At 53.3% G+C, this 21,541-nt stretch overlaps 1 protein-coding gene across 1 annotated transcript; it reads right to left on the bottom strand.

The window, feature by feature from the left end:
• Nucleotides 1–8,925: 8,925 nt before the first annotated feature.
• Nucleotides 8,926–21,233, bottom strand: RHCG (Rh family C glycoprotein). The gene is made up of 11 exons (XM_053954755.1): nt 21,006–21,233; nt 16,600–16,980; nt 13,098–13,284; nt 12,488–12,638; nt 12,009–12,156; nt 11,459–11,625; nt 10,646–10,783; nt 10,154–10,290; nt 9,497–9,621; nt 9,241–9,314; nt 8,926–9,146 (listed from the first exon to the last, which is right to left on the bottom strand). Exons 2-11 carry the CDS (start codon nt 16,808–16,810, stop codon nt 9,081–9,083), a joined length of 1,404 nt encoding a protein of 467 aa, XP_053810730.1. The 5' UTR covers nt 16,811–16,980; nt 21,006–21,233; the 3' UTR covers nt 8,926–9,080.
• Nucleotides 21,234–21,541: the final 308 nt, after the last annotated feature.

The raw sequence follows: 21,541 nt of genomic DNA, 5'->3' as shown, positions 1-21,541 counted from the left end.
CCATGCCATCATTTGCATTTTCACCAGCCTTGATTAATGCCAGAGCCTGTTTATAGAGTTACAATCTCCAAATTAGGTTGCCGAAGGCATCCCGGACCAGCCCTGGAAAAATCTCGGTGGCTGAAAGGAGCCATAACTAAGCCTCAAGCAGACGTCTTTATTCAGCTGTAATTGACGTTTAACAGACGTCTGTAACTTCGTCTGGACTTATAAAAAACCCCGAAAAAAAGTTCTCCCCTCTCTTTATGTTCCCCCCTTTTATCCAGCAGTCAAAAGTGTAAGAGCCCACCACACCGGCCCCACTCGGTCAGTGTGCAGCAGGGGCCGTGACAATAGTGGGGCTGAGACAAAGCCACAGCCCACGCTGCACACACTGGCGCCTTGTATGTCTATTTACCTCCTAGAGTGGTTTATGCTAATTTATTGGCGAGCAGCGACCACTCCTGCATACTGATGTGCCGCCACTTCTCTCTGAGCGGGGGCCCTCGTCTGCAGGGAGGCCTGTGGGGGGACCCCCTTCCCTGCCAGCAGCGCCCCAGAAAAGGATGCTGCAATGCTCAAGGCTCCCCGTGTGCTCCCAAAGCATCCAAGCTCCCATTCTGATCCCATGATGGCTCTTTATTTTGGTTTCCTTTGGACACAGGGTGCTGATGCTGTCCCTTTGCACAGGGATGCTCCAGGTGCTGGAACCAAACAGGCAAACCCAACCCACAGCCACAGGAGCTAAGGGCAGGGAAAGAAACGCTAGAGATAGCTGTGGAGACAAATGGATTTTCATATAAATATATCTCCATGGTGTTCTGCTGACATGTGTGAGTATGGAAGGGTGCTCACAAGTCAGGAAGACACTAGAAATCAGGATAAAATTATTTTCTTCTTTCCTGAGTGCTTACATTGTGTACTATTCTTTGCTGCACAATGGTTTATTTCATCACTTGCACATGAATTCTCAGATCAGGTTTTACCTGCTAGTTCTTGAAGGCAAAATTTCCTTTCTTCCTCAAGAAGACATGGTGTTGCTCAGCCCTGGCCATGGAAAGGCCCTTGTGCTCTCCTGCAGATGATCAGAACATCAGGAGGACAGTCAAATCTCTCTGCAGACCACATCCTTCCCAAACAAGTGTTTTATAGATCATTTCCAGTGTAGACACTACCCAGAGTTACAGACTAAATTGGTTTTAGTGGTTCCAGATTCCCCAGAGAAAAGGGAAGCCATATGGGATGCTCCTGCTCTCATTCACAAAGCACCTTCCAGCACCTGCCAAGCACAATCCAAGGCAAAGCCAAGGCTTGGAAGCAAAGCCAGCAGACAAAATTGAGACAAAAAGAATAAAGCCAGGAACAATTAATTTTGATGCTGTGGATTTGCTGTATGTAGCACATGGAGCTCCTAAAAACCTGGTCAGTACCATGACAGTGTGAAATTCGGGAGCAGTCAAAAATGGGTCTTCATGTCCATGGCGTGAGCAGCAGGTCATTGTATTGCAGATGGTGAAGTCAACGAGTCAGAGAGTTTATCCAAGAGGAACAGAGGCCATTTTCAGGTTTAATCAAGCAATGGGCCAAGAAGCTCTAAGATGTATGTCAGAAGTCATTCAGCCTTCCCAGGAGAGGATGAAGGGAGTTGTGCTCCAGCCCCCACCCAGCTCTCTTGCTGCTCGTTCACACAGGTGATTCTTGGCTGCAGAGCAAGGCAGGAGACCTGTCTGTGCAGTGGAGAGCATGACTCATGGCTGGCAGAGACACACACAAAGAGTGAGAAATCTGGCCTGAAGTACCAGAGGACTGCTAAGGTCCCAAAGCTGAGAGCTTGCCCATGCCAGAATGGCCAACAGCCAGGAATAAAGGGTAACAGAGAATTAGGTAGGACTGTGTGAGAGCCTCAAAAGTCAGCAGACCTTGCCTGTGCTTTGCTGGCTCAAACCTAGAGAGATTTGAGCACATCCTTCAGAAGCTGCTGGCTAGGAGGGATTTATTTGGCATGGGTGCCCTCTGCCAAGAATGGGAAAAAGCCCACACAGCCATTGCTGCCCATGGCAAGCACAAACTGATAGAGCACCTGCACCCATAACTCCACCTTCCTCCAGAATGCCAAATGTAGGTGGTTGGGAATACAGGAGAAAGTCATCATGCCTCTGATGTGACTTAGGACAAGCTCTAGGTGCTGGGAAAGCTGTCCCATTGCCCATGGCACTGGAGGTGGCCATGAAATCAGCACTGGTGCTGCCCCTTCAGTCATCGAGGGACCCTCCATGAACTGGACAAGAGCTCACTGGGCCAGAGAGGCCAGTTGCTCAGCTGCTTAGTGCTGCTCGAGACCCAGAAAGGGGCTGCATCACAGCCATGGATCCAGCATTTTGTGTTTCAATCCAGGAGGCTCAGGGTTTCTTTCCTTTTTGTGCTGCTCAAAGCAGCAGTAACTTTTACATCCCCTCTGGCATCTTTCCCTGGGGCTTTTTGCACCAGCTGGGCACAGGGCATGGCTTGAGGAGAGGGAGCAGCTTGTGATGCTATGCCAGAGTGGTTTATCTTTCCCGTGGAAAAGGAAACAGCCTCTCTGCATGTCTCTTCCACAGTCCTGCATGTCAGAGGAGTGAACCCTGGTCACCTCTGTCAAGAGATCAAGGGCTTGAAGGACTCTGAGGTCAAGCAAGACTTCCTGGGCTGAGGCAGAAATGAGTGGGTTTCTCCAGGCCTCCTGCAGCAGTGGAGAGGGAGATTTCCTGCACAGGCTGCTCACAAAGAGCCTGAGCTGCCGTGCATCACTAACACTGGGATGCCTTTGCCTGGGGCTGGTGAGGGAGGCTCGGCAGCAGCACTAGAGAGTCACTGGAGGGGTACACGAAGGACTGAGACCTTCCTCCCCCCCAACACTCAGCCTGCGAGCGAGGGCAGGCAGGGCGGGCAGGGCTCTGAGAAGGTGCCAGCCCAGGCCCTGGCAGCCTGCAGTCCTGCCTGTACGGCTGCCTTGCAGGAGAGGAGGGAGATGCGAGCACCATGTCTTAGGCGAGGGCACCTCATGCTGGCAGCTTCAGAAATAGCCTGGAAGCCTTTGTTTTAGTCCTTTCCCTTCTTTCTCTCAGGGTCACACGGCTGGTGCTGACAGGATAAGACGGTGCTCTGGAGCAGAGCGAAGCTGTGGGGACTAAAAAAGCATCCGAAACCTGGAGATTAGCCTCCTGTTTTCTCTGCCACATGTTCCCCTGCAATACCATGCCCAGAGCCACCCCTGCATGAGGCCAAGCCAGGTTTTTCTCAGACACCAGCACCAAGCATCCCCCAAGTCCATGTCCCCACGGTCCCACTATGCCCAAAATCACCAGGACATGAGGGCTGTGGGGTGGCTGCCTTTCCACAGCCCAGACAGGGACAGCCCCACATGTGGTAGCAAACCCCAGACATTTAGAGCTGAGTGCCTGACCCCAATGCCCCAATCTGCCCTCCAACAGCTTCTGCATTTTCCCTTTCCTCCCAGGGCAAGCTGCCTCAGCAGGAGCATCCCCGGGCCTCGCTGGCGAGCTGTTATTTGCCACTCAGAGGTGGGTGAGAAAAGAAACATCCTCCCTAAAAAACAAGATGTCTGGTGTGAATATCCTGATCCTGCTAACCCGAGGGCCCGGCTGGAGCCGGCCGCGTGCAAGCAGCAGCCCCGGGTCTCGCTTAGCAACAGGGCACGGCTGGCAGGGAGAAAAAAGGGTCTTTTCTTGTCGGTGAAAGATTCATCGTTGGGCTGAAAGTGGCCCCTCCCCTCTTTCAAATACTTGTCAGCAGGGAGAATACAGCTTAGATACTGGGCTGATCAGATCATGGCTAATCTGTTATTCCTGGCCGTGAAAACTGCCGGAAGACTTTCAAACAACTTCACTGGGAGCGTGTGCGGCGGGAGGGAGCGGGCAGGAGATGCCGAGCCACTGGCAGCCCCATGCCGGCATCCTGGGGGCATCCTCTGATCATGAGGTGCACAGGGAGGGCAGCACTGGTTCCCCACCCCGTGCTGACCGGGCCATCCTCAGTGCCATGGGCAGGGGTGGCGGAGGGGAAGGGGTCAGTGCTGAGCAGTAGAAGATGGGCTGGCCAGAATGTCCCTGTGGTGAGAACAGGCTGTCCTGGTTGCATGGCTTTTTCTCCCAAATGAGGTGGTTTGAAGATGTTTGTCACTGTTGAAGGACTTTGGCCACTCATGTCTGGGAGCCTCATTGGCACAGAGAGTACCAAGAAAAAGATGGCCAGCTCAGAGAAAGGTGTTTTCCTCCCACTGGGCTGAGGTGTTTGTAAGGGAAAAAAACAGACAAGACAAATCAGACAATTTTGCACTCATTGGCTTGCAGAAATTTCACATGGTAGCCCAGATTCTGCTCCTGTACATGGGGGTATGTCACAGAGATGCAGTATCCTACAATGTCTCCTACATGTCCTGCTATGCCCTACTGGGGCCAGTGTGTCTGGCCAGCCCAGGGAACAGTGGCAATGCACCCCCACTGCCAGAAACCCACTTCTCCCCACAAAACCAGGGCAGGTGGAGCTGCTTTAACCACTGCCACTGCACACACAGGTAAAATCTGATCTCTAGGCCCAGCACATGCTGCTCTGCCTCTCCCCAGATGCTCTGCATGCCCATACATCTTGGTCATGCACCTTGCCCTGCTCCCTGGCTTTCCTCCTGCTGCCTTGTCCTGCTGCATTCCACTGTCAGCTTGGCTTTAGCCCTGAATCTGCCTCTTCCAGGCTCAGTAATAGTAGCCCAGGTTATTGTCCAGCACATGCCATGAAGATGGACCTTTGGTGGAACAGCTCTGTGATAGAGAGGAAAACCACCCTAAAGTGGCCCAAACTGATGGGAGGGGGATGGATGCCCAGGGAGCCTGGGGACTGGCCTTCACCTCGGCAAGCTCCTCTTAGTCAGGAATAATTAATTACCTTCTCAAGGATCTTAGCTTCAGCCCTTCCCTGCTCATGCCCCAGCCCAGGAGAAGAGGGAGGAGGAGACGGCAGCGAAGAGGGTAGAGAATTAATTGGACATTGTGTTGGGAATCGCCTCCTGGTTGCTGTCAATCTTGGGAGTGAACAGCCTCTTGTCTCACTCAATAGGAACTTTATATGCTCCTTTAATCCTTCAGTCTGTATTGTCAGAGCTTCCCCCCTCCTCCTGTCTCTCCTTCCCACCACAGGACTTTTGATGACCCCAGCTGTCTGAGGCAATACAAAGAAGCCCCTTAACTAACACCCTGTGATCTATACAGGCAATAAAGAGGGTCCCCTTGACAAGGATTTGCGGGCAGAATATATGCAAATGCTGGGAGGTGCGCGGGTGGGGAGGTGTGCCGGGAAAACCACAGTGCAGAGGGCATGGCTCCTGGCCCTGGGGATGCCGTGGCCCGAGCGGGCATGTGGCACAGGTGAGGGGTGGCCAGAGAAAACCAGGGCTGGCTGGGGCTGGTCGGCCATTGCACACCCTGCCATGGGGTAAAGTAACCAGGAGAGCCCTGTACATCAGGGCTGCAAGGCCGTGCCATCCATGGGCACATAAATGGGGGGCTCCCGGCCCATGCCCCCCTGTGCTTTGCTCCTTGATGGCCACCTCCCGAAGTCAGGAGGCCATGCTCCTTCCCACATTAGCACATGAATGGGGTTAGGGGTGGGGGGGAGGTGTGGAGGGGGGCAAGCACCCACTGTCCACTCAAGCAAACAATTTGGCTAGCAAATTGACATAATTACAAGGGACAGAGAGAAAAGAAAGGCGAGCCCCCTCCCCTGCGCTCCAGAGGGCCCGACCCCTGCCGAGTTACTTAGACCCTTTGTGCGACTCAATGCTAGGTACTGATGAGGGGACGTATGCCCTTTTCAAGGGCCCTAAGCGACCGGCTGCCCTAATCTGATTACAATTTACAGCGCTCCTTCAGAAGGGGCTGGAGCGGTGCTCACGCAGGCGTGGACACGCCGGCTCGGACACGCACGCGCTCGCCACGGCCCAAAGGTAGGTGGGTAGGCACAGGTGGGAGGATGTGCACAGTGGCACCACGGCCAACACCATGTGAGCATCACCAGCAGCACCTGCAGCGTGGCTTTCAGTGTGCCAGCCGTGCAAGGGCAAGAAGGCTGAGGGCACGGCTGTGGGGACGTGGCTTTGTACACGTGAGCATGCTGCCAGCAGCAGATACGCAGTGGCCAGTGGCTGGGGTGTGCAACGAGCCCGTTTCAGCCCAAATCCAGGGTTGACACCATGGACGTGCACCCCTGCACACCAACACACACATGGGCACAGATGTAGTAAGCAGGCAAGCCCCCTTGTCCCGGGCAGATCCACAGATGGGAACCCTCTCCACCAAGAGTGGGGGGCAGCAGAGGTGAGCAAAGGCCTCCTGCCAAAATCTCTGCAGCAGCTTGCAGGAGCAGGAGTGCGAGCAAAGCCCACCACCTGCCTATTAAAAGAGGGATTAAACAATGCTGTTCCTCCCCCCACCTCCTCCCTTCTCTCTCTAACATCATCCCCTTGGGGAAACCACCACCTTTACATGAGATTTTCCCTTTTTTTTAACCTCTTTTCTGCTCCGTGCCACAGAGATCCCAGGGGATTAGCAGCCAGGCTGGGCCTTCCAGCCTCCTTGAAGGCAGGTCGTTTCAGCCACCCCCCCCCATGGGAACCTGCCCCAGGACAACTTTGGTCAATGGCTCCGGTGCTTCCCAGCCAATTTGTACCACCTAATCCCCGCGAGTATCTACAGCCCCTTTCTCACATGTTCTCCCGCCTGCTGGAGCAGCTCAATCCTCTGCTCTCCATGCTCCCCCGTTGAGAAACCCTCCGTCCACTGCTGGGGCCGCGACCGCACTTCAAACGCGCCAGCCCGATCCCGGCATTGTTTGCCAGGGAATTAAGACTGCACGGCCAGCCCCAGCGAGTGATTTAGGTACTGAGACCAGACTGAGCCCCGCAAGAGCACGGGCAATAAAACGCTTCGCTGCCCAGCAGCCTGGGCAATTTGGGTGTCTTCCCACGAGGAGGAGGCACAGCCCAGAGGGCCAGGGAATTGGGTCAGGGCTTCTTCCTCCAGCATGTGCACATGGGACAGGACCGTCTCCCAGGGCTCACAGTGCTGCCCCACCAGAGATGTGGGTTGGCCACCTTGCTGAAGCAATGAGGGTCACCCAGTCTTTGCCATTACTGAACCCCATGGACCCTTGTAAGCTGCTGGGAGGAAAGACCAGAGCCCACGAAGGTTGGACTCACAGATTATCTGGGACACAGACAGAACTCAAATGGTGTGGGATGAAGGGACACCAGTCCAGTCACACAGGAGGAAATGCAGTGCCCAAAAGGTCTGCTTCTGCTTTCAGATTTTGCAGGCTTGTGGGGAAAAGTTTTGGACTCCCTTTCTGAAATGGCATTGTCTATGGTGCCTGTCAGTAAACATCCCTGTGGTGGTTTCTGAGGCACTCTCTGGATGAAGCTGTGAGCACAAAATGGCTGTTACATCCCTTTCCCAGTGCAGAGAAGCTGGGATGAGATCTCCCTCCTTCCGCAGATCCCAGTACAGGGAAAACACTTGCCCTACATTTTCACATCCCTTTCTTAGAGAAAGGATGCAGCTCAATGTATGCTTCAGCCTCTGCAGGGATCATTCTCCAGACACCATTTCTGACCCCTGTCAGACCTGCCTTTGCCATCATAAAAGACATATATGATACACCACTTGCTGGCAAGCGGGCTGGAGCTCCTGATGGCCTGGCTATGATATTTCTGAAATTCTCCTTAGCCAACCAGCCCTTTCCCTGCATCCCACACTGCTGCAGTGCTTGAGACCAATCCCATGGAGGATTTTAGGCCTTTTATTAGTCTTCTTTTTTCAGTGGTGAGGTTGTTTCAGGCCAAACGTGTACAGGAGAGAGCGTCTCCCATGCCTGGCTGTCCCTGTCCCCGCCATGGCAGGGGAACACAGTGTTTCGGCACCTCCTCCTCTGTCACAATGTTTTTCAGCTCCACCAAGCAAAGTGTCCAATTAGAGCAGAGCCTCTTGCTTCCATCTTTGCCGACATTTAATTAACATGCTGCTGCTGGCAGCCGCTGACAAATTCCAGAAACATGTTGTAAAGGGTTTTTGTCTTTACCCAGCATGGAAAATGAGGGTGTCATATCCCAAGGGGATGTGAATAGCTACTTTTGACTCCCCCCCTCAGGTGTAAGAATTACAGCTAGATGCAGTGAAGAGACCTATCAGCACTCCTACCTCCTTTCCCCCTCTCCCTTTTCCTTCCCTGCTCCTCATATTATATCATCCTGGAAAACATGCAGGATTTTAGGCCTGGTTTTCATCCCTGCTTCCTCCAGCTCTGGCTGAAGCCTGATGGTCCAGCTAAGAGATGGGGGCTGTCCTCTTCCCATCAGAATAGCACCAGACAGTGGAAAGAGCCATCTGATGACACTGGAAGTAATGGATGAAGGCAAAAAAAGAGGAAAGGGTCCTGTCAGTCTGTGCTGTACATGCAAACAAGGTTCCCAAGGAGCTGATGGAGGCCTCGGTAGGGCAGTTCAAGGGAAGGTGATGGCAGAGGCCATCATGCAGAAGTGTAGCTGGACTCACAGACAGCCCTCACCGCCAGCGTGGATGGCAGAATGAGTAGAGGCTCAGCTGCTGCACCCCAACATCCCCTCCTCAAAAAGAACCAGCCCAGCCTGTGCTTCCCACCGTGGGGGCTGTCATCTCAAGGTGCCAGCTCCCAAACCAAATACCTCCCCAGACTGCATTATCTAATACATTGTCTAATACACCCAGCCTCCGTTGCCACCGTTCGTGCCTCCACTTTGTCCCCAGGGCACCTGGAGTGTCCCAGCGCCTCTGCTTTGCCCCGGGCAGCCAAGAGCTCTCCTGGCAGCTGCTGTGCCGCACATCCCATCCCGCTCGGCCGCTGACACACGGCAGCACAGACCTGGAAAGAAGAACACGACTTTATTATATCCACAGCAGCTCGTTCCAAAAGCGGCAGAGGAGGGCAGAGCCCTGTCGTCACGGGGAGAAGAGGATCCTTCGGCCCGGCAGCGGGGCGAGGTCCTGCGGCGGGGACGGCGGCCGGCGGCGGGGCGCGGCTCAGGGCGAGGCGGGCTTGTCGGGGTTGTGCATGTGGTACACGTCGCTCTCCTCGTCCTCCGGCACCTGCGGTAGAGCCCCCTGAGCCCCCCGGGCCGGGCCGCGGGCCGACAGCGCCATCTCGTGCCCCCCGCCCCGCTCCCGCCCGCGCCCCCCTCACCTCCCAGTAAATGTCATCCTCGAAGCAGTTCTCGGCCGCGGCGTCCCCCCAGATGGGCAGCTTCAGGATACCCCCTGCGAGGAGGAGGGCAGGGCGGTGGGCACGGGGGGATGCGGGTGGTCCACCCAAGGGGGCAAACGCAGCCCTGGCACAGCGCTCGGTGCCGTCCCCCCGGGATGCATGCGGCACATGGATGCCGCTGTTTCAGCTGCAGGCTGGCTCAGCGCTCCCCTCTCCGTGCTCCCCTCCGGCTTACCCACGATGGCCCCCCCAGCAAATGCCATCAGCAGAGACACCACGATGCCGGCTGCCTGGAACCCTCCCTGGATGCTGGGTGTCCGCCTCTGGTACACGCCCGTGAAGTCAAACGCCTTGATGAACCTGCCGAGGGCAGAAATGGTGATGATTGCCCCTGGCAGGAGGCATTCCCTGGCTCCAGAGGAACCATGCTGCCCTGCTCTTTTGGGAACTCTTCCCTAGCCCCATCCCTCTTCTGCAGTGGACCAGGAGAGTGTTGCAATGACCAAAACACCGCTCGCTTCTTTCTCTGACCCCTGGCAAAGCTTTACCAAGGAGGAGCCCAAAATATAAACATTCTCTTTGTAATTCAGGCCTTTAGCCTTACCTGACCCCACAAAACAGTGCAGGGGAGAGGGAGAAGCACTTCTCTCCCCATTGTGGCCCAGGATAATGCCAAACAGCGGGACTGTGGCTCACTTTATGAGGCCACCAAGAGTCAGCTGCATGAGGCTACAATTCAGTAAGCCAAACACAGTCAGTGCACCCCATGTTTTTGAGGGATAACTCTGGGCAACTCTGAACTATTAACAAAAGCTGTTATTTGCTCCCTGCTCCCAGCCCACAGAGCTTCAGGTAAAATCTATTCTCAGGGAAGATTTTCAAGCCATCTTACCCTTCCTTTCCATACACATCCTCCGTGGCTGCAGCTGCTGTGATGGCCCCCACAATGCCCCCAATAAGGCCTGGCATGGCGTGGAGGTTGTGGATGCCACATGTGTCCTGAATGTGCAACCTAGACTCCAAAAAAGGCTGAGAGGAAGGGAAGTAGAGAGAGATCAGGGAGTTGAGCGTGGCCCTGGAAAGGATTAGCTCCTTCCATGGGAGACTAGGATAAGCAGAGAAAGAGGAGAGATACTGTGTCCCATTAAAGAGCTAAAAGCTTGTAGACAAAGATGTGAGCCAAGCTCAAGATAAACTAACAACATATCCTCCAAACATGCTCGGGTTGGGAGTCTGAAACTTCCTGAGCATTTTTGGGCTGTAAAAGGAGACAGGACTGCATCCCATAAGGGATTCTGGAAAGCAGGAACCATCAAAGGGAAATGAATGCATTTCTGGTCTCCTCAGCAGGACCAGGGCTGCAGCCCCCTCGAGCAGCACTCACCGTGAAGTAGACATACCCCACCGTGGACACGATGCCAGAGATGGAGCCGACAATGAGGGAGCCGTACGGAGTCAGCATCATCTCGGCGCTGGTGCCCACGGCCACGCCGCCGGCCAGTGTGGCATTCTGGATGTGGACCTGCAGGAGCAACCACTCTGCCTTGGCATCTCAGGGAGATTGCAATTGCTCAGGGATGGTGCAAATGGCAAAGTGGGAGAATCAGCTCTGAAAATGTTTCCAGAGGAAATATCAGGGCCCATTTTCCTACTTGGTGGTGAAAAACAAGAAAAGAACAAGCAGCTTCTGTCTGTAGCACAGGTGCACATAGACTCCCACTCCCTGTACCACACACGTTCTTTGCATCTACAGATATGGGTGGGGAGTTGTGATGAGATGGAAAATGTCTCACCCGTGTGTCATGCAAGCTCTGCTGTCACAGAGACATGTCACCCACACATCCAACACGTACAAGTCAGCCCCCCGATTGCTCATGAGCTGCTGCACAGGCCTTGTTTGATGGGGAGTGCTGCCAAAAAGGGCTCTGCAACGTGCCCAGCAGAGCAAGTCCAGTCCCTGCTCTGATTTGGGTCCACCACAGGCAGGGCATCACTCCACACCTCAAGCCCTGAGGACCCATTCCCACTTTCTTATTCAATATAGCTTCAGAGTTTCTGCCTGGATGCTGGTTTCACCATCATACCCAGAAACCCTGTGTCTGTTCAGCAAAACACAAGTGCCAGCTGTTTCCTAGACCCTTGATCAACCTCATTACATGTCCCTGGGGCAGTGCAGGGCTCTCTGCTCCCATCTTACCATGTCAAGCTTGCCCTTCTTTTGCAGCATGCTGGAGAAGGCCATGGTGGTGAGGACACAGGCAGCCAGTGAGCAGTAGGTGTTAATGGCAGACCGGTGCTGGGCATCCCCGTGATCAGAAATGGCTGAGTTAAAACTGGGCCAGTACATCCACAGGTACAGGGTACCTGGTGGGATGGGGCACATGGGACGAGGAAGAGAAAGGGAAAAGAGAGAGTACAGGGATTGAAAAAAAAACCTCTTCTGCACAGGGGGACGTTACATCCCATAGTCCTGCTTCTCCAGATCCACACCCCACATGATAAGACCAGCATCAGGAAAGGCTGGCAGAGAAAGGGAACCAAAATGCATCCTTATCTTCCCAGGTACCACCTCAGCCCAGCTGAGATTAAGGGAGCTGAGTAACTCTGAAATGTGAAAGACCTCTGGGATACAGAGCTCCTCAACTCCATATCCTGGTTTCAGTTTTTCCCGGAGACACAGGAGGAGCCAGCCCTGTGCAGCTGAGTGCTCCCCATGCAGCAGCACCCCGAGCTGAAGGCTGACTCACCGATCATGGCAAAGAGGTCGGAGTGGTACACGGAGCCCTGCTTGTCCTTGCTCTGCTCCAGGTTGGGTCTGTACAGGATCCGTGTCACCGTGAGGCCAAAGTAGGCTCCGAAGGTGTGAATGGTCATGGAGCCACCTGCATCCTTTACCTGCAGCCATGGGAAAACAGAGGTTTGCCTCAGCAATCGCCACTCAGTCTGGAGCTGAGGCCTGATTTGCATCATGCCCAGCTGTCTGCGCACTTGACAGAGGGACCTGAATTGCCAGGCTTATGTGTAAAACCCCAGAAGATCTCCCTTCCCAGGGAAGTACGACCCACTGCCCCTCTCCTTCACAATCTGCCTACTTTTGCTGCCTGAATTCTTGCATTTTTCATGCTTATGAAGGCAGTGGCTTGGTGGAGCCATAGCAAAGGCAGACAGTTTGGAGAGGTGCAGAGAGGAAGGAGCAGAACAAAGCAGATACTACCTAAAGCCTTACATGAAGAAGGTTGAGGAGGATGTACTCATTCACTGAAAAGAGTGTGACTTGAAACAAAGTCATGACAAGGAGCTGTATGGGGCTGGTTTTTCCCAGGATGGCCCCAAAGGCAATGCACACAGAGCCCACGCAGAAATCAGCATTGATCAGGCTGAAAAAAGGGAAGGAAAATTCTGGTTTAATAAGGAAATACTTCTCTGTAAATCACTCTTACCCACCCCCAGCTCTAGAGATTCCACCTGAAGAGGAAGTAGTGATTAGGAGACATCCCTGGATTTCCCACTGACCTTCCTCCCACCCTTACACCCCCACATTTTTCAGGTAAGGTGGATGATACATGTTCTCAGCACTGACATCCGTGGTGCCTGGCTCGGCACTAAGGGGTGACACTCATCTCAAGTTTCCCTTTGAGCAGTACCACCACAATGGCAGGTACCTTTGGACTAGAAGATGGAAAGCAAGTGGAAGTATGTGGAAAGAAAGCAACAGTTTAGAGACTGATTTGTATTTGACATAAGTGAGGGACAGTGTTGCCAACTGCTTGGCTCTCATTCCAGCTCTTCCACTGGCCAGGCCAGAGGTGCCACCCCAGAGCCCAGCTCCTCCTTACTTCTCCACTCCAATGAGGATCTTCCCGTCCTTGAAAGAGTGGAACCAGCCTTGCATCAGGAGAGCCCACTGGATCCCAAAGGCAGCGAGGAGGAAATTGAAACCCACAGCTCCGAATCCATAGCGCTTGAGGAAGGTCATGAGGAAGCCAAAGCCCACAAAGATCATCACATGGACATCCTGGAAAGCTGTGCAGAGGGAAGGGACTGTCACCTCTGTAGGGACAGCAGGGCTGCAAGTGCCACATGCATTTGGTGTTGAAAAGAAAATAATTACATCAGTAGCAGTAAGGGAAAAATTCAAGAGAAAATGTGTGTTTGCCTCATGTCCCCATGTTTCTAAATCTGAAAATGGCTCAGCTTTTAGAAACTGGCTTTTGGTTAAAAGGCTCAGCCTTTAAAGTAAATGTTTAGTAAAAGCTGTGTGAAAAAGAAGACCTGAGAGTAATGGAGTGTACAAAGGAAAATATTTTTCTATTCAGATTGCTTTTTCTCCTTTTGTGAAAAACTCAAAACCATCATGTGAAATGACCAGTAGAGTTTTGTTAAAACACATAAATAGTCATTTTGGGTAGGTCCATTCAGTGCAGGGTCCTGGTGATGGCTCAGAGCAAGGAGAGCACAAGAACAAGGAAAGTTTACAAATACATTTTTAAATGCTTCGGCAAAGTACCCTTGAGAGCAGAAACCCACCGTGTGAGATTTTTAGTGCTTAAACCAGAGAGACCCAGTTCTTCCCACTAATGGTCAGACCTACTCACCCAAGCCCCTCAGATGCCCTTCCCTGGGGGAAACCAGATCTGTGTGAGCCTCTTAAAAGACCTTCTTGGTGCAGTAAACCTCCTGAACTTTTTAGTGCTGCACCTTTCTATCAGATAAGCATTGCTTTGCAATTAAGTGAGCTGAAACGCTTGCATACTTACAAATTGAACCATGCAAACCCTAACACTGCAGGCCACTCAGCCAATGGAAAGAACAGGAGACCCCAAGGCTGGGAACCCCCTTGGGAGACTCCTGCCAGCAAACACATGCTGCAGAGCAGATAAATAGAGCAGTGATGGAGCTAAACCAGAATGTTCTGCATTTTGCAGTCCACAAATCATTATAGCCACTACATCCAGCAAAGTCTGTGCACTCAGAGAAAGTGTAAGCTCAGGGCAAAGGAAATTCTGTGGCTGCAAGTCTGCTCTACCCTGAAACTGTGCTGAAATCCATCAGACCCTGGTCCATTTCCACAGGGCTTATATCTGCTACTTCCACTGAGGGCGAGTGAAGACTTGCATGAAGCGCAGCTCTGCAGAAGCTGAGAGTTTTGTCCTTTTGTGCTTTAGAAGACCTTGCAACATGTTTAAGGATGAGCATTTGGACAGGCTTAAGCCATGTAGTGCCATGCTAATCTGATTGCTTTTAAAAATGCCCCCCATGTCTATGAAATCACTCTTTAAAAAGGAAGGAGACGAGATCTGCAGCTGGCACTGTTCAGCAGAGGTCACTTCCAAAGCACTTCTCCACATGCCCTAAGAACCAATCTTAGTTACTGTGGTTTTACCACACAATCCCATGGACTTTCCCTCTGCAGCTGTATTTATTTCCCCTCTCTCTTTTCCAGTGTAAGCAGCACAATATAAGCTAGATTAATCTGCTGCCATTTGCATCATATATTTATTCTTTCATCCTAAAAGCAGAAATACACAGGTCAGAGTTAAAGCTGTGGACTGTGCGCCTTCCAAAAACCCAGAGGATCCCACTCTGTGTTGGACCCTGTATGAACTCAGGAGGAAGAGCAGATCTTTCTTTAAACCACACCCAATCTAAAACCTTTTCCTAACCCTTGCCTTTGTTTTCCCTTAGTAGGAATAATACTGTTATCATTCAGAGGCAGTACAGGCATTGCCATGCCCTACAGGTTTTGTAAGCCTGCTTTTGTGGCAGGACAATTGCCATAACTATCAAGAATAAGTGTTTGGGCTTTGGGAACGCTCCCATTTCTTTTCCCCTAGAGAGCAGATGAGTCACTGATTATGGAATATCCATGTGCAATCCCAAATGAGAAGGAATTGTCACACTGACTGGACCTGGCAATGGGCACCACTGACACAACCACATATTGGCTTCCAGGACAACTTCCCTCTGCCTCCCTTCCCAATCTTCTCTGGCTTGGAGGACCTGTTCATTTATCACTCTAATCCCTCTGCCACTGCAGACAGGTGCTGTGGACAGCACTGCTCGCAGATACGTTGGTACAAATGATCTTCGGGTGACCAACCACCACAGTCTTCTGAGCAGCACTGGATGGACACAAGGATTAAAATTCCAGGGCTTGGCCACCTTGTCATGTTCATCTATCTTTGCAGAGAGAAAAGATTTCTGCTTAGATAAGGGAGAAAGAACAGCTGTGCTTTTGGGCACGTGAGTCCTTCCTCAAGTCTGAAACAGAAATGTATTTCAAAGCTAAACTGAGCAGTTGCCCTTAGACTGATTTAGTTGTGTTGAATCCATCTTGCCATTTGAGGGGGAATATTTGGCACTGCAGAGCAGGAGTGGGATATGAGGACAGAAGAGATGTCACTTCCTTAGCTCCTACACACTCTTTCTTGGGCTCCTGATGTCCTCCCAGCACACCAGTGACAAGAGCAGCCCTCAGGCACTGCTGCTGCTTCACGCCAACCTGTGTGGGGCTGGTTCCAAGGGCAGATGTCCAGGGAGAGCCCAGGGCAGCCGCGACCGTACATGAACCTGGAGGCTGACTGAGCAGCAGGTTTCCGTAAGCAAACCCTTTTCTCAACTAGCTAATCCTCAGCAGCCACAGGTTGCTATAGCTCCTTTGATTTAGCAGGTGTTTTTAATGGAAATGTTCTAAATAGATGCATGACTCAGGCCTGTTGCTTCCTTGGAAACAATTGCCTACAGAAGCAGCCTGTTCTGAAAGGCTCACAAAGATGACCAGCCCTGGAGATCAAAGCCACCCAGAGGCACTGGATGGCCAGAAGAGCTTTAACCTTCTGAATAATTTCTGTGCCACTATGATGCAGAGACTCAAGAACCCTGGGAACCTGGCAGCTTAGGAGGACTGTGGCACTGAAATGCCAGTAGCTAAAGGGTAATTCACAAGTGAGGGGGTGGACGGAGGAAGAGGAGGAAGATGTCACAGGATCTCGACAGCCGTTCCTCTGTGAGCACAGAAAGGCTTGCTCTGATCCAAGGCTGAGGGAGGGGGCAGAAAGCTGAAACTTGCAGAGTGTTGGGAACACGTCAGCCCTATTCCTGGAAAAAAGACATCACGGTACCCTGCTGACAGAGCCTCAAGGCAGCGGAGGGCCATGAGGTTTTTCTCTGGTTCTTTGGTGAACCCCAAGCCAGCCTCAAGGCAAGAGCACGGCTTTCTAGCAATTGGTGGGGACAGCGCCTCTGACAGGCTCTGCCACAGCACAGGACAGGATGGATGGGATAGAACGGGTTGGGATGGGATGGATGGGATGGGGACCAGGCTTCCGGAATACTCACAGGGGTATCGGAAGTAGAAATCGTTCTCTATGTCACTGGTCAGGTTCATCTCTCGTTTCTCCTCCTCCCAGTGCGCATCAGCTTCGGCACCGAAGCGCACGAAGACCCCGAAGAGGACGATCATGGCCACCTCCCAGAGGAGGCACACGAGCGGGAGCCGCCAGCGCATGTTCGTGTTCTTCGCCATGCCTTGGTGCCTCGGCCTGTCCATCCGCAGGGACTCCGGGGGACTGTCGAGCCGCGTCCCCCGCGCCCGCCCCAGGCCGGTCACATATATAGGTCGGAGAGGGCGAGGTGGGGCCCAGGGAGGTGCCTCCGGCAGGATCACATTTCAGAGCACTGGAGCTTCGGTAGGGTTGTTCCTCTAACCCACCTGCTGCCCTGGGAGGAGGGACAGGCTTCAGCACCTTTCCTCCGAGCTGCTCCGAGCACCTCTGAGCCCTGCCTCCACGGGGACGAGCAGATGTGGAGGCCAGTGTGACTGGGGAGTGGAGCCAGAGCGTCCAGCCCCCTGCTCTGCCCAGTCCCACACCCCTTCCCTGCCCCTGGCAGGAGAACCTTGATCCCTGCTCCCCTCCCTCCCGGCTCTGAGTGCTCCCCTCACCCCCTCCCCAGCTCTGAGATCGCCCTTCCCCAGCTGGCACTGTGGGTGAAGGCACTGCCCTTTGCTCCAGCCCTTGCCTTTTGGAAAAGCAGCTGAGGTGCAGAACGGGAGGAAGAGGAAGGTGTGCGCTTCAAACCAGGTACCGAGATCCTGCATGAGTGCACAGACACGTGATGGCCCTGCCAAGGCTGTAAGAATGTTCAAGTGACACATGTTCTATAATTTCCCAAAGTGATTTGCCCAGAGCATCCTCCTGGCAAGGCAAGCATAACCAGGGCAACACTGTGAGATGGTGCTGGAGGCCTAAACAGCCCCTCCTCTGGTATTGTTTTCCTTTAATTAACAAACATAAACACAGAAGTCCATTTTTCCTACTGTTTTGAATTATATGCTCTTTCCCCAAAGAGCCAGACAAGTCCTTCAAACGGATCCCAGCTTCTTCCTCTGTCTGCAGATCCCTGGGTTGCCTGTCAGTCTTCAAGAGATGAAAGACTGCAGCCCAGGCAAGCTGCCCAAATTTGCTGATGGCATCTAATTGTGGCCCGCAGGCTGAGCAAGCAGCACTGATTTTGGTGTTGATTAGGCAATAATTTGAGTTTATTATTTTTTCTTGTGTGCTTTCTTCTCAAAATGACAGATGGCAGAAAAATGCTGTGGATGGTCTTGAAGAGACTGACGGCCACACAAAATCATTCTCCAACCTCATTTGAACCCGTGCAGGCAGCAGGATAGAGACAGCGTTGGGAAGAAGAGAGGAGCCCATCTGCCTTAGCCCTTACCCCGCATGAGCAGAGCTCCATGTGACTGGGGCCACTTTTTGGGGACACCTAAAGCGAGTGGATTTTGCTGTTGTCTGAAGGACGAGCTCCCCCTCGAGCAATGCTGCTCAGGGTGTGGTTTTGGGTCTCCCATTACACAGGGTGTCTGCAGGGCTGTCTCAGCCGTACACGCCAGGATACAAAAGATCTCCAGCTAGAAGGAACCTGAAATCCCCAAACAATACTTGATCTCTAATTGCTGGAACACTGTTGACAGTTGCATGTTCTCGTGCCAGCTACGTGCTAAGAGTGGTATTCTGCCCTGCCCTAGAGCAGCCTTTAGTCAGCTCGAAAAAGGCAGCACAGAGGAGCGTTTTAAAACAAAGGGGGACTTGCTTAGGTACTGTAGCCACCGGCAGCTACACTTTGTGATTACTTGAGCAGAAGAGGAACTGCAGAGCTTATCTAATCTATGCCATCACTGAAATGGCAGGGTCTCCAGAAAAGCAGCTTGCAAAGCCCTTGTGCAGACCCCAGAGGCAGCAGTTCTGTCCCACCTGCTGTCCCCAGCCCCTCCTCCCATGTGTGGAGGCCAGGAACAAAGGCTAATGGCTTTTCTGCTGGCCTGATAGTCTCACCTTGCTGCACTGCCCCTCCTTATCAACCTGCAGATCAGCACTTTGTCACTGCAGTCCCATCAGGGCTGGCATGCTCCACTGGCTGTCCATGCTGTGAGAGCCCATTAAAGGACCAGCTTCTCTCCAGGCTCCTTTTCAGGGCCAGGATAACACTGGGAAGGCTGATGGGGCTGTGCCAGCACATGTGTCTGCAGCAGTGCTGGCAGAGCACTTCCTACAGTGGGTTAGACCAGCACTGCATCCACCCTACAAGGGTGGTAGGACACACAGGGCAGGTTTCACCATGCCTCAGTCACAAATATCAAGGTGCTTAAATGCCCTGTTGGAAACTTCAGGCTGGTGTGAGCTTGCTCCACCACAGAATTTTGCCCATTGTGTCCAGCACCTGCAAGAGCTGCAAGCTCTCCCAAAAAAAAAATCTCTGGGATGACGCTGGGGGAGAAGGAACATTTGCCTTTCTGCTCAAGAGATGTGGGACCAGGTCTGGCAGTGTCCAGATCTTAGTTACCTTGGGTGAGGGCTGTACAGTACTGGTCCCAGCTGGCTCTCTCCCAATTTCTCACTTTTATGAGCACTAAGTATATTTGAAAGATGTAGAGACAAAATCTAAAGCGCAGAAATCCTTCCCTCTTGCCTGGAGGCCTTGGGGCAGCTTCACCCTGGACAGGAGGGAATGGGTGCTCCCCAGAATCTGTGCTCAAAGCAGCCACTGCCAGTGGCCTTTGGGCACATGGGGTGAAGAAGGCACCGGAGAATGAGGATTTGGGGAGTCTTGGAAGCCTTGATGCAGTACAAGTGAGGCTCTGGGCATTGCCAAGTATCAAAGGTGACTTGTTGCTTGTTCAGGTCCTTGAGGAGTGACCTGAAAGCAAAGCATCTGAGTCAATACAAAACAAAACTTTTTTTCAGGCAAGAAAGGCAAACAAACTTTCCACTGGGGCAGGACAGAGTGGTGGTATGAGTGGAGATCAAACAGTTCACTTAGCTCTGGGCTTTCTCATCCCTTTTTTTCAGCCCCCACCATTAAGCATCCCTTGGAAACAGGACAAAATAAAGCGAGACTTTTTTAACCTAAAAAAAAAAAAATCTTATCTGGATCAAAGTGACAACCACACACGAGCCAAATTCACAAATTATTTTTCTTGTGCCCTCTCCTTCCTCCCAGGAAACAGCATTTATCAGCAAGTAAATGATTGTCCAGAAGGAACCCAAGGACTGTTTGAGAGGGAAGTCGGTGTCCTTGTGGAGCAGGCAGAGAGGGCAAATGTCTGTGAAAGCAGCACAAACACGGGACAGCACAAGAAGCAGGGGTGTGAGCAGCTCTGGCTGTCACACTGGGAAACACTGTCACCGGCTCAGCCAACACCTCTGCTGGCCTTCCCAAGAGCTGGGTAGGCTTCCAGAGCAAATACACTGAGGTGGGCAGGAAAGGAGAAGGGGTTTGAGTAGCTAGCAGCAGTTCCTGTGTTGGAAGCTGTCAGACTTTGCTGGGAAACTCCCCTTTGCCCTGGGTTTGTTTCGGGCCCCAGGTGGAGTGTGATAAGGCAGGTTTTGGTCACACTCTGCTAAGCGTCCTCAGCAGACCGCTGGGACAGATGCCAGTGGCTGGACAATGGCAGTGACATGGTGTGGCTGGCTCTTCTTCAGGGCTCAGACAGCAGAGCGAGGTCAAGCAGCACGAGATGTCAGCCCAGAGGCAGGAGAAGGGAGCGCACATCCCCAAGGCTGCAGGCTGCACTTTTCCAGAGACACCTGTTGTCCTTCTCTTGCTCTTGGTGGCAGGTTACTCCTGCCCACCCGAGTGGATCAGCTCCTGGTTCCAGCTCATTAAACCCACTTGTGTTCACAGTCACCAGCGGAGCCGAACGGGTCCTTTAGTGCCCCTTGTCTTTGTTGCTCTATAAATACCACTGGCTGCCGGTGACACTGGTTTGGGCTGGGGTGTTCAAGCTCTGGAGGTGAGGGTGGAGCGGACACCTGGGTGGGGATGCTCCGTGGGGATTCCTCTGCTGTTACCCACTGTGATCACAGCGTGACCGCTGACACCATGGGGACAGACGTGCTTCCAGCCCTGCAGAGAGGGGCTGCTCCTGGGCAAGGCAGCTGATGACAGCTCAGGGTCTGTGTCCTCCACAAGCATCCCGCCCAGGTGCCCTGACCCCACACTTTTTCATAGAATCATCACGTTTGGAAGAGGCGTTTACAATCAAGTCTAACCATCAACAAAGCATTATCACTGTAACCTCCAAACCATGTCACCCAGCGCCAGATCCAGATGCCTCTTGGGCACCTCCAGGGATGGTGACTCCACCACTTCCCTGCCCAACCTGTTTCAATGTCCGTTTTTTTTTTGGTTTTTTTTTTTTTTTTGGTAATATGTAATCTGAATTTGAATCTGAATTTTACCATGCGGGCCCTGGGCTATCCCTGCTGTCCTCCAGGGAGGCTCGGGAAGGAGGATGCCGGATCGGCAGGACCCTTGTGTGCCGCTGTGCCCGCAGGGGATGGGGAGGGGCCGGTGTGCGGGCAGCCGCGGTCCTCTCGCGGCAGCGGAGGAGCCTGCGCGGCGCAGGCCGGGCGGGACCGGGCCGGTGTCGCGGCTCGGCCCCGGCTCCCGCCTGGGGACGCCGCCGTGCCCGGCACGCCCCGCCCTGCTGACGTCAGACCGCACACTGCGTGACGTCACCACCACGCGCGCCCTGCCGGCTTTAAATTTTAAACCGGTGGCGGCGCCCAATCGGCTCGGTCTGCGCGCGGGCCCCGGCCCCCTCCGTCACTGCCCTCCGCCAATGGGATGGCAGCACTCTCCGCGCGGCTGGCCAATCAGCAGCGAGCACCCCTCTCACCGCCCCCACGGCTCCGCCCTCCCGCTCCCCGTTCTCCGCCAATGGGAGAGGGAGGCGCGGGGAGTGGGCGTGGCGGGCGCTCCGCGGCAGCCAATG

The sequence above is a fragment of the Vidua chalybeata genome, chromosome 13 (assembly GCF_026979565.1).
Source record: "Vidua chalybeata isolate OUT-0048 chromosome 13, bVidCha1 merged haplotype, whole genome shotgun sequence".
NCBI lineage: Eukaryota > Metazoa > Chordata > Aves > Passeriformes > Viduidae > Vidua > Vidua chalybeata.
The sequence above is the reverse complement of the archived record's forward strand: the minus strand, read 5'-3'. Positions and strand labels throughout refer to the sequence as shown.